Source organism: Triturus cristatus, chromosome 9, assembly GCF_964204655.1.
Source record: "Triturus cristatus chromosome 9, aTriCri1.1, whole genome shotgun sequence".
Lineage (NCBI taxonomy): Eukaryota > Metazoa > Chordata > Amphibia > Caudata > Salamandridae > Triturus > Triturus cristatus.
Genome location: NC_140592.1, coordinates 25,459,006 through 25,471,777, shown reverse-complemented (window position 1 = coordinate 25,471,777; position 12,772 = coordinate 25,459,006). Strand labels below are relative to the sequence as shown.

General features: G+C 43.3%; 1 protein-coding gene across 1 annotated transcript in view; it reads right to left on the bottom strand.

Annotated features, from left to right (window-relative positions):
- ARPC4 (actin related protein 2/3 complex subunit 4) overlaps positions 1-12,772 on the bottom strand; it is a 59,650-nt gene that overhangs the window by 17,774 nt on the left and 29,104 nt on the right. Inside the window, exon 3 of the mRNA XM_085624278.1 lies at positions 5,069-5,180. Within this exon, the coding sequence (XP_085480404.1) occupies positions 5,069-5,180 (112 nt within the window). The remainder of the gene's footprint in view (positions 1-5,068; positions 5,181-12,772) is intronic.

The window sequence follows — 12,772 nt, the reverse complement described above, 5'->3', positions numbered from 1 at the left end:
GGCTAACTTCATGGAGCCTTTCTTGTTTCTATAATACAAAGGAAAAGTCCCCTTATGTCACTTTACACATGATCCCACCTGCATTCATCCCACGCACCACTAACTGTCAACTTCACTGACCGCTATAGTGCAGTGGTCTGAATACTGGGGGACCCCCTCAACCCCGAAAAGCCCAATGAGATGCCCCAGGGGGTTAGTGGGAAAGCCTTGGCAAGCAGAAGGACTGAAGCTTCCCCTGTCACTTCATAAGTGTGTCTGGAAAATAACCGCATTTAACCTGATCAATTATCAAGATGAGCAACTAAAGGTAAAATGGACCATCTCTGCAATGATTGAAATGCTTTATTTGGTAAACCTTTACATAGGAGGTATGCCCTTGGCCAGCCTAAGTCCCTTTTAAGCAGTTTAGTCTAGTGATGGGCATGGCCTTTTGCTTTCTGATAAGAGGAAATGAGGTCAACCATTGGGAGTCCCCCAGTAGTGGAAGTGCTAGTAAAGCGCTTGGGCACGCATCTTCCTTCGTGAGCTTTTGGATGCGTCCTACCCAGCAGATCCACAGTCATTCATTGTCCACACCTACAAAGGACTTGATGATGAACGGGCCCATGCCAGACTGCCTGAGCAAGGCCTGGCAACTACTGGAGTGTGTACCCCTTTGTTGTAGCCGACAGTGCATGGCAGCCATGCTGTTGCCGCTAACGGGCAAGGTTCTGTTGCAAATTCATTTGTAAAACACCCAGAGTGCAGGCTGAACTGCCATCGGTTCAGGTACGCTGACATGCAGGCATTTTTTCGGACCACCAGCTGATCCTTGTGAGCTTCCTACTCAGTGGAGGGGTCTGTATTGATGGTAACTTGCGGCTGGGAGCAAGAAATGACCTGCACAGTAACAAGTTGCTCTTGTTCCTCTAATGAAGGTTGTGCTGACCCCTCGGCTCAGCCAACACCTGATCTCCAGGTTGATCAGTCTCTTGTGACTGTCTTCCCAGGCACTGTGCAGAGGGCACCTGTGCATGTGAGCAGCTGTTAGTACTATTGCAATACAAGACTCCACCATTCCCAACAGTTTCATTCTTACTGTCACAGGATGTGACAGCTGGTAAAGGGGAAGCAGCGTTTGACATGCCATCACTCTCTCGTTGCTGGTTTAGGCTTTTCCTGTCACTTTACTGACTACGGCTCCCATGAACAGTTGTTTTTGCTGGGAGCAAAGGTGGGGTTTTATGGCATTGAAGTTGGATCCCAGTAAGAATGACTGCGAGTGGAACTGTGTTTGAGAATGGGTGAGATGGATGTGAGACTGATTCAGCGAGAGTACAAGCGAGTGCCGGTGAGTGTGAAATAATGAGTGAATGCGAGTGAGTGAGAATTAGTGAGTCAAAGTTAGAGAGAATAGGGGAGACTGTGAATAAGTGACAGCGAGTGAGAATGCACGACTTGGTCAGTGACAGCGAATGAGTAAATAAGAGTGCATGACAGTGAAGATGAATGGGGGAATGCAAGTGAGTGGGGAGGAGAGTGACAGAATGGGAGTATGAGAATATGAGAATATGGTGTTATTCTCGAATCTGCTGGTGCCCCTGGTTATACAGGAGGCACCCATGGCAAGATGCCGCTACTGGTATACAGGAGCGAATACTTAGCATTAAGGAGATAAACAGTGGCATAGTGGAGAATGGCAACCATGACAAGATGCTACTAGTGAAATACTAGAGGAGATTTATGATGCAGAGTCAACCATGGACGACACTAATGGCAACACTCTGGTACTGACATATTGTATGTCATTTCTGGCATAAGGGGACAACTAAGGCATGTACCTATGACAAAATGCTGGACCTGAACCTACGGAGGCAACCTTGACACAAGGGCACCCACAGTTCATTGTGAAACAAATGACATTAGATTTGATTGGCTTGGCACACCACAACAGTCTTGAATATTTAATATATGCCCTTTCAGCATCAATGGCTTTTTAGCAAATTCATTTGAAAATTGTGTTTTCAAATGCACTATTTCACCCCACTGTTTTCATTTTATTTTTTTCTTGGAGTGAGGTTGTTTTCACTCGAGGAGGCCAGTTTCACTCGCTTTGCTTGCTCACTACAATTCGGGATAAGTATTGCGCCCCACCACTTTCAACGCTCATCAGCCACACTGCAAGAACAGAAGGTCTGGATAGGCGTGGTTTACTCCGACAGCTTACACTGGGACAGAACACCACATTTTAGGATTTTCATTAAATAAATAAATTCAGCAGTGCAGGGCTCACTCGTCTAATTAAATAAAAAGTGAACTGAAAAACATTTAAACACAAGGCGTTGCCATTCATTATTGTGAATATATGAAAAATGAAGTTTTTAAACAAACTTTCACCACTGTGCTTGGCACAACGGACTTCACGTTGCAAATGATCATGAAAAGAATGGATTAACAATGAGGAATCATTTATTTTAAAGCAATAACAGTTCATATTCAAAATAGAACCTGCGTCAATTAATGCATGTGAACATAACTACTATTGCTTTTTTTAAATTCCCTTTCCTCTCCCCAGGACTCAATATCTCTCTCGCTCTGGGGTATAATAGGAGAACTGTTAAGTCATACCACTGTTCCTCCCAAGAACACGCAATTTTTATGTAATACAAAGAGTATGTTTTCCTGGACTAGGTCAACACCCTAACATAGATGGTATCTAAAATAGACATTTAAGTTTGTTACGATATTTATCATGCAGATATTAATGAACTTCAGCGATGTCAATTACGAGATGAAATCAATATCTAAGTCATGTGATATCACTTCCTGGGGGAAGAGTATTAAGGGTCAAAGACTATATAATGTAACTTCTTGTAGTGTCATTTATGTCAAAAGGAGTGTGATGTCATCTCTCCTACCCTTGGATTTTTGATGAACGCATGTCCATGCACAAGTCACCTCAAAACCGAAGCCTCTACTTGGAAAAAAAACCTTGCAACGTCCACGCCCAACACTACGTGACCAGAGTGTCCAGAGCACATAATCTACAGCTAGACATGTTGCAAATCTTATTTCACACATTGCATTCATTTTATGGAAAAATATAGTTTTTTAATTTTTTCCCTTCAACTATGCAACTTGCCTGGCCCAATGTCAATTCAAAAGGTAGTCATGTTACAGCGTTGTACACTGCATAAACGAATTGTAACCAAATGAAAACCATGACTGAATTATCACTTTTTGTCCGAGTTTAAGAGAGTAAATACTTTCACGCACTAATACGAGGCTTCGCTTCCTTACAGCTAACATAACTGTGCGATATGTTTTTTGGTTAAAAAAATAAATTAAAAAAGACTTCAAAAATCTACACTATAAAAATGTAATAGTAAAATAAAAAAATGTAAGTTTATCGTGCAAGTCTAGAGGGTTTTCCAAATTGTAGTCGTAAGGCCAAGTCTGCACCACTGCATTTTTGGACCCCACTTTTAATAACGAATTGTTTTATGCATGTTAATTTGCACCTCTGGCTTTGTTCCCGTTTCTTATATCTTATTTTCTTCTCATTATTATATTATTAGCGGCGGGTACCATGGTGCATCCATTCATCTTCCTTCCATTGTGCTCCTCTTAACAAAGTCGCTTTTTCCTCATTTTTTAGTTTATGTTTTGCCCAGGTCATCCTCGCATAACGGCTCCCGGTCAAACTCTTCCTTCGTCCCTTTTTGCTTTTTCAACCTCCATTCCACCTCTGTTTCCAAATCTTTACGTTTCTTTTTGTTGTCTTTTTCATGCCTAGAGCCCCCACATCTCCTGAAGACCCCACATCACCCTTGCTTTCCGTTGTGGTGGAAAGATGCCATGGATATACCGAGGAGACTGATTTCCAAATAAGCTTTATTGAAGACACAACCTGGTGCCAGTCCTTACCAAGGTGTCAGGGGCAACTGACCCCAACAGAAGCCCCTACGCCTTTCAATCTAAGCCAGAACCTTATAAATAGAATATATTCAAATGTAGGAATAGAGCCCATGCCAATGCAACTACAGCATCACTCTTGCCATCTCCTTTTTTCTTCCCTGTTACTCATATTCACCTTTTCCATAAATGTTAATTGTGTGTATGAATGGTATCTCCCCATCAAGGCTGCTCAGCGCGTTTAGGTGGGGGATTCTGCAACCTGCACATTATGTACATTTTCACTGACAGTAACAAGTTTCGGTCACATGATTAACAAGCACTGAGCTTCACTGACATGTACTGAAAGAAAACATACATATACTGGGTTGATTTTCTAAGAATGTTTATCTCTATGGACCAACTAACCATTTTCTAGCCAAAGCCCTGATCGGTTGAAATGACAATTGTTTCTGATCCTTTGCTGTGCTGCTTGCTGCTTCGTATTAACTCGATTTGGGCTTTAGGAGTAGCGATTTATTTTTAACCTCTCCATCCACCCACTTGCCATAATCTCCATCGCTTCATTCACGAGGCCGCCTACAGCGACATGCCAGAACAGATACTAACCTGCTTCACGGCTATGCTGACTCGTACAGAGTTGATGGACCCCTCTATTAGGACCTTCTCCATCGCTTCATTCACGAGGGCGCCCACAGCGACATGCCATAACAGATACTAACCTGCTTCACGCCTATGCTGACTCGTACAGAGTTGATGGACCCCTCTATTAGGACCTTCTCCATCGCTTCATTCACGAGGGCGCCCACAGCGACATGCCATAACAGATACTAACCTGCTTCACGCCTATGCTGACTCGTACAGAGTTGATGGACCCCTCTATGAGGACCTTCTCCATCGCTTCATTCACGAGGGCGCCCACAGCGACATGCCATAACAGATACTAACCTGCTTCACGCCTATGCTGACTCGTACAGAGTTGATGGACCCCTCTATTAGGACCTTCTCCATCGCTTCATTCACGAGGGCGCCCACAGCGACATGCCATAACAGATACTAACCTGCTTCACGCCTATGCTGACTCGTACAGAGTTGATGGACCCCTCTATGAGGACCTTCTCCATCGCTTCATTCACGAGGGCGCCCACAGCGACATGCCATAACAGATACTAACCTGCTTCACGGCGATGCTGACTCGTACAGAGTTGATGGACCCCTCTATTAGGACCTTCTCCTTCTCATTCCGACTGATTATCACCGGCTGCAGAAGCAGTTCTTTGCTACTCCTGTAATGGTAAATAAAGAAAGAGCAGCTTATGAGCAAGGCAAAGCCTGAGCATCACAAGTATTATTTACGTAAATACCACAGAAAAGTTACCCATCGAATTTTCAAGCCCAGTCATTTGTCTGCCCTCTCATTTCACCGCCCTCCTTTAAAGGTGTAAGCAGACATACAGTAAGAGCTCCAAAGTCTTTGTAGCAGGAGAAAAGGGTAGTTTTATTTTTCAATTAAGTGCATTTATATTGCGACTAGCCATCTACTTTTTCTTTAGTAAGGGTTTTGATCCTCTCCCAGTATGCTTCTTTTACCAGCCAAATAAAAACATCTTCCAGTCTATTATGTTAAAGCTAATGCTCTCCAACAAAGTTTTTAAGCAGACATGCACAGGTAGATTGGCAGATTTTTCCACTTATGATTAAGGGGATTGCGGACGAACACTTTGACTGGTCAACTGGCCACAATCCCCATCGGTGAAACAAGAGACACGTATGTTCTAGTGTACAGGAAACCTCTTCTGACTACAGATCACAACAGTTGTCTACTTTTCATGGTGTGCAATTCATGCTTCTTGGTTCTGTATTGAATATTTGTCTTCATGTCTATTTACGACTTTTCCAACAGGTCTTCGGCCTCCCTGTCAGAGATTGTGCATGAAGTATTGGTACAATAAAACATTTCTGTTCTTTGCAATGTGCCATTATCACTGACATCCCTGTACAGATAGGCCTATCTGGAATAGAGAGCACAGACATGATTGTAATTCCATCCCAAACTTCTTCAATCTCTCAGCTGTAAACATGCCACTGCACCTGCAGGTCAAACCTGTCGAAACAGCTTCTTGAAGATTATGGCTGGCCTCACCTGCGTTAGCAGATAGTGAGGTAAGACGTGTAGTGACATGCGCAGTCTTACTAACTAGACTGTTCTTGCTCATATTCAAAGTGAGTGATAAATTCAAAACCATTACTGGCCCAAGAACTGCGCTGCGTACTGCAAGACAAGGTTGGTGTGCTGGACCCGCATCCAAGCATGTGTCAGGCTGGGCGTATGCCTAGCACATGATAACATTCACTACCTTAGTTAATGTTTAACGTAACAGGCACCAGCAAACATGGAGCTGTAGCTTGGCCCACCAGGAGTTCATTCTTATCAAAGTGAGCATGTCTTCTAGTTGCACTAAGATACATCTTATGCATTTACAGCAAGGTGTAGCTCACTCAGCTCTCAAGCTTTAAACTAGTAATACACATGAAACGTCACTCAAAGTAATCTGCATAAAGGCAAACTGTTGATAATCACAGTGCCGACTCACAAGTCCCATTATTTTTTTTTAAGTAATCTGCATGTAATAAAAGCTTTCTAACAGAGGAAAGCTTTACATCTAGCCATGGTAGGGGGACTGGAAGCGACCAGTAGGTTGTCAAAAAGACTTTAAAACCTGAAATAAACGAAATGTCCCAATTTAGAGAGGGAATGTGGAATTACCCTGATCCTGCTTACAAGGTCAGCGCAATCACATCCAAGGGTTTCGCTGGTTGTAGGTTTTAGCTTACATTCGTCGCTGACACTGACATTAACAAAAAACACACATCACGAGGACATAACTGACCCCAGTCCCGCTGGGGCTGATCATTCAGCTACATTAGACACTCAAGGCAAGCTCAATATTAAATGCACCGACTGACAGCGCGTCCATGGTTCACGTGGGAGGAACAGAGGAGGGAGTGTCAACAGATGGATGGGTCTGGCTGTAGAATTTCAGCCTCGAACAACCTGTTCACAACAAACCACCATCCTTAAATGCAAAGTTTAAATGACGAGAACAGAAATAAAGTGGGGCATCTTACTTGAATATTAAAATAATCCAAGTTACCTGGAGGAGTGATCTTCGATATACAAATGTATCGCTGCATGTTCCATAGTTATGAATATTAACGTAAGGAACAAGCTGTGCCAGAGGGAGGGAGGCAAACACTGGCAATCAGAAGGATGACATGGCTTCAGAAAACGAGGTGGAGTTACTTTATCAATCGTAAAACTCAGACACTTCAAATATTCACCTTCCTAGAAACAGATTACTAATAAGTTACATTTAGGAGAAGGTAGGACAAATAGAGCTTAAGCTGGGCACAGGGTGCTGCTTAGCCAAACAATTTGATAAGTCTAGAGTTAATATCCAGGGACTATGGCTCGCAGCAGGCACAGGTAACAGGCAACACTGTATTGGCAAACAAAACAACTACCCACAACAGAGTAACAGCAACAAAACAACTTGCTTCTGTAATATAAATCTTAATTTCTTTTATTTAATCACAAAGGATTTTATGTAAATAAGAATACCAAAAACAAGGCTTAATCATACATATTTAGTATAACAAACTAGCTGCCATATCTCACCATTCAGCAAATCCAAAATACATATCATTCTCTCACACTGCATACTTATCACTTATACCTTAAAACCATGACAAAGCAATCATTAAAACCATGGCAAAGCAATCATTAAAAGCCATGTAATTAGCAAAGTACAGCACCATATGAGGACCTGTGTACAGCTCCTTTGAGTATTCCACTCTATACAATTTTATATGCACAAAATCAGAAAATGCATATATGTGTTTAAATCCAATACAAATATGTTCATAGACATCAGGACATATGTTCCAGCACATGTAATCTACCTAAACATAATTCCTCAATTTTGGATATCCAACAAACATAAAAAACCACTGCACGTAAGAGCAAAAATACATTTGCTTGGTGTCTGTACAGCTGTAGCACAGATGTCAACACACGTTTCGGTCAACAGTGGGCAGCCGACCAAACACCTTCTTCAGGGCCCAAGATGATCAATAAAACCCAAATGGGAGAGAGAGAGGGAAGTTGGTATGGCAGCCCAACACTGCGTCACTCCACTGTCCCACTCCACATTATAAATCTTAACCTCGGGACACTTTTGTTTGCATTACTACACTGTATTGACAAACATGCATATTTGTTTGGCACTGTTATGAGGACTTCCCCAAATGTCACTTGCATTTGGAAACTCACAGATCGGACCCATTACAATTTTAGAGGATCTCCATTCGAAGATCTCATTTGAAAACATCACAGCACTCTTCTGGCTGTCACTGCGAAAGAGCTGGGTGATCTCTGAGAGTATCCACTTCCTGGAAGCAAAAAAGCTCTTAAAGATGACATTTCTTGAGCTTATACATGTCTGACCAAGACTAAGGTTCAGGGATAGAGTAATAATTTCAGATAACATATGAAAAACACAAACCTTTCCGGTCCGACTCAATGTACTTGCTAAAAGTAAAACATCCGAAGCCATTATACAAAGAAGAGGGGATAGATCAGTGGCAAACCATTATTGCTCCTGAAATTCAATGTCACAGAACCATGCCTGACTGCCTACATGAGACCAATGGGTCAGAAACCTAAAGAGGCTCATATAAACATTCAGGGACCAGACCGCTAAGCTAAAAGACTGAAGACAACACAGACAATCATTAGCATAGCCAATAGGGCTCGCTTTTGGGACCTAATAAGAATTTAGTTATGCAGCACAATATCCTTGGTGCTACAACATCAACTGTTGCATGGCTAAACACTTATAAGGTCCCAAAGGCGAGACCTATTGGCTATGCCAATGCTTATTTTATTTACAAGAGATTTCACAAGCACAGTGCAAGCTAAACCTAAAAATGGCAACAACGGGCAAATGCAACAGTTGTGCTGTCATGCCAGATCTAAGGAAGATTAGCTTAAACATGCCCGACTATGTTCTCCTGAGGTTAGTACACCGAAGCGTTATTGTGAGACAAGGCTTACTGAAATGCCATACTCCCCAAAATGGACACATATGGTCACACTGAGAGCTTAGGTTCTCACAATGCATTTTACAAACGCGCTTTGAAACGAAATTAAATTAACCACCACTCAGTAAGGAAAACCGGGTGGCAAATTTGAAGACACTACAATCTCAGTTTGCATGAATAACGCATTTATTTTATTCCAGACACATACATATATGCGTTCATGTGCATGTATAACAGTACCATCATTTTATTTTTGCACCACCTCAAGTCTTCTCTATTGTGTTTCAGAGGCAACTCCTGAGGGGGATAGGTTGAGACTGGAATGAACTAATTTATTAATGACTCTTGTTTCTGAAAGCCGAAGGATGAAAATGCGTCCACAATGTTTTTAAATAAATTGTTAATTCGGATTACACTATAAACAAGAACGACCAGTTTACAGACTACGATGCAAACAAGAGTGTCCAGTCCAAGCTCATAATGAGATCTGAGGGCTAGAAAGAAAAATAAGCATTTGAGAATGGTTCTACGCGAAAGGATTTTGTTTTTAAAAATGTTGACCATTGACGGAAAGGCGCGAGTAATTGCTTCAGCGGCAGCAATAGTACGGGATGCACTGGAGTGGAGCATAGGCTGTCCATGAAAAAGACAGAAACTGCTGACCAACATGGCGAAATCGGATACAGCGAGTTGCGTTTTGTCGCGCTAAACGGTTCACCTGGCCTGACACCTTAATTCACATATTAACATTCCTAACATGGCAGCCCGCTGTTTCGGCGACAGGTGCATTCCGTGGAACAGGAGACGTGAAATAAACAGCATAGCGGAAGATTCTGGAGGACACAAAAGAAGAAACCGCGCGGCCGTGAAAGTGATACGGTCACGTGGCCCGCGAAAGTGAAAGTGATCGCGATCAAGCGCGGTGGAGGAAAGACAGATGGCGGCTGCACGCGTGCACACAAGCTTTAGGCCACCAAAAGCCTGTGGCAGCACTTTGAAAACCCATTCACTAAATGTCTCACAGATCAGCGCATGCGCTGGCTCAGCGAGACCTAAAAAACGATCTATTTTCCTTCAGGCACAGGACATAACTCTAGATGAAGGGGAGGACATTTTCAACACAATGACTGTGAATCAAAGGTACTTAAGGGAACTCGTACATGGAGATCCCTAGTAAGAGAAAGAATAGTGTACTCAAAGGACTGTTTCCTTTGCACCATTCAAGTCATTGCGAGGGCACTTGTAGTTGGGTCTCAGTGTGAAACAGATCGAAATGGTTTCTCACCTGTAGGAGTAATTTTGATGCTCGAAGACTTTTCTGGATTTACACCATGTGTTTTAATCAGCTATCTAGTTGTTTGGTTTGAAAAGTCCCAACTTGTCTCTCGGGCAATGACAAGTAGATGGGCCTATCTCTCCTCTATGTTGTCAGACGCAACCCCAAAGGCCTAGTGAAAGGTCGTCATCTTCATTCTTTTTTCCGCTTTGGTGACCCCGACTTATGTTTAGGGCTCAGTAAATCTTAAAAAAGCATGTTTTTTTATACTGTTTTAATACTGTTTGAATACTCACAAGTATTCTAGAGGAGGCTAGATGGATGGATGTTAATCCAGAAAAGTCTTCAAGCTACAAAACTATTTCTAGAGGTAAGTAACCATGTACTTTTGCAGCCCGCAGCACAAGCGCATTAGGAGAAATACACTTTCTGACCGCTGTGAAAACGGTCGCATCCAAATCAACCCTTGTGCTGTGCATTCTGTAGGGCAGGGGTCTTCAAACTGTGGGGCACGACCCCCAGGGGGCCCGTGGGGTGATACAAAGGGGGTTGCACATTCCCAGTCACACTTCTGCCCAGGCCCATAGGACTACAAGGGCTTCAGCCCCCCCCCCCCCCCCCCCTGTCGTGTCTCAGCCCAGTCTGCTGCAGTGGGCTCAGCTGGGCAGTCTCCATAGTCTTATTTCCGGCACGCCCAAGTTTTTCACAGGTCTTTAAAGACCATTTGCATATTTCCATGCCTTTGTAAACTGGTTACGGAGGCTTAGTTTTTTGGGTGGTTCCAGTACCTCCCCTCTGCCTATTCCTTACATTTGGATTTTACATTTACTGCAGAAGTGGGAGAATGCATTTCATGGAAAGGAATATAAAGTTGGGTAGCCAAAAGAAAAATGCCTGCCATATGTTGTTTAAAGAGCCTGCAAAGATCTCCTCTTGACACTAAACAGAGTTATAAATAAAATAGTATGTATTGCTTAGTTATGAGACTTTTCTGTCTCTGTTCTCTTTAATTATCAGTCATGGATCTTTCAGGCAGCCCTGGAACACAATTAAAAGTGCTTTTTATTTCTATTTGCTGTTCTAAGTATGCACAGATAAGTGCTGAAAATACGGCTTTAGGTGAATGCTTATTTTTGTAGCGTCTGGGCCATCAAAATAATGAGTTGGCAACCCTAACCATAGGACTGGACGTTTGTTGCAGGATCAGCATATTATTTATTTCCTCCACCCTCAATCCCTGATTAATGCCATAATTGCAATAGTTTAACTTGTATCTTAAACCCAACGCTGCCGTCAATTACATGCTGAGTTACTTCAAGTGGCTGGGAATGTACCCTGCATTCAGACAACTCATTCCTCATTCTCGCCCTTCACTTTCACGCTCACCCTGCACTCACAGCGATCACAATGCACTCACACTGATCACCAAGCACTCACACCACTCACTCGCTCATCCTGCACTCAGTGATCACTCTACACTCACAATGCACTAGCACTGTTCACCCTATACCTCACCCTGCAGTCACACGTGCACACTACTCACCCTGCACTCATGTGATACTTCACTCACCTGTCCCCCTCAATGCTCAATCTGCAACTCACTCAAACAAGCCCATCACTAACCATGCATTAATTCGTCTCACTCTGCACTTACATCAACACCCAAATTCATATAGTCACCTCACTCCTTCTGCAGTCAATCCTCTTACCCTACTCTCACACTGCTGCATCGCTCACCGTGCACTCACATGGGCACTCTTGTCACACACACAGTGCAGAGGGTTAATGTGCCTGCTACAAAGATCATAGAACTGAGTGTGAGTAAACTATGAGTAGCGCTATAAAAAAATGAAATGTTTGTCAGAAAGGTGCTATAGAGAGATGAGGTGCATTGTTGGTGAGTGGTAGTGAGGGAATTCATGGATGAGGAGGAAATGGGGGAGGGGCGCCAAAAAAGACTGTTGCACTGTGTGTGACCAGTGTTAGGACCAGCCCAGGCTGGAAGTGTTAGCCCCCCCCTCCGAAGTTCTGGTCTAGTGACTCCCCTGCTTCTGCCTATTATTATTTACATTTGTAGTGCGCTACTGTTACCAAAAGGTGTCCTGGGGCTAATAGCCATCTGCCACCTGAAGGCAAATGAGAAACACAGAAGGGTAAGGAGAACCAGCCAAATGGGGTGACCTACAGAGCATAGAACCAGGTTTTTATATCTTTCTAAAGGATAATAGATTCTTGGTGGACCGAAGCAAAGGAGGGTGCACGTTCCATAACTGCGCGGCCTGCACCAAAACAGCGAGACAGACAATTCCTGCCTTCCTGAATTAGGGAACAATAAGCAGAGTGGCTCAGGCAGAGAGGAGCATACAGGTCCGACCCTGTGCTCAGTGAGGAGAGATGAGAGGATGAGAGAGGACAGCAAGGGAGCGAGAGAATTCGATTGAAGAGGTCAGCGATGAGGAGAAATGTGAAGTGCCGAAGGGAAGTGCGGACTCGCCAAAG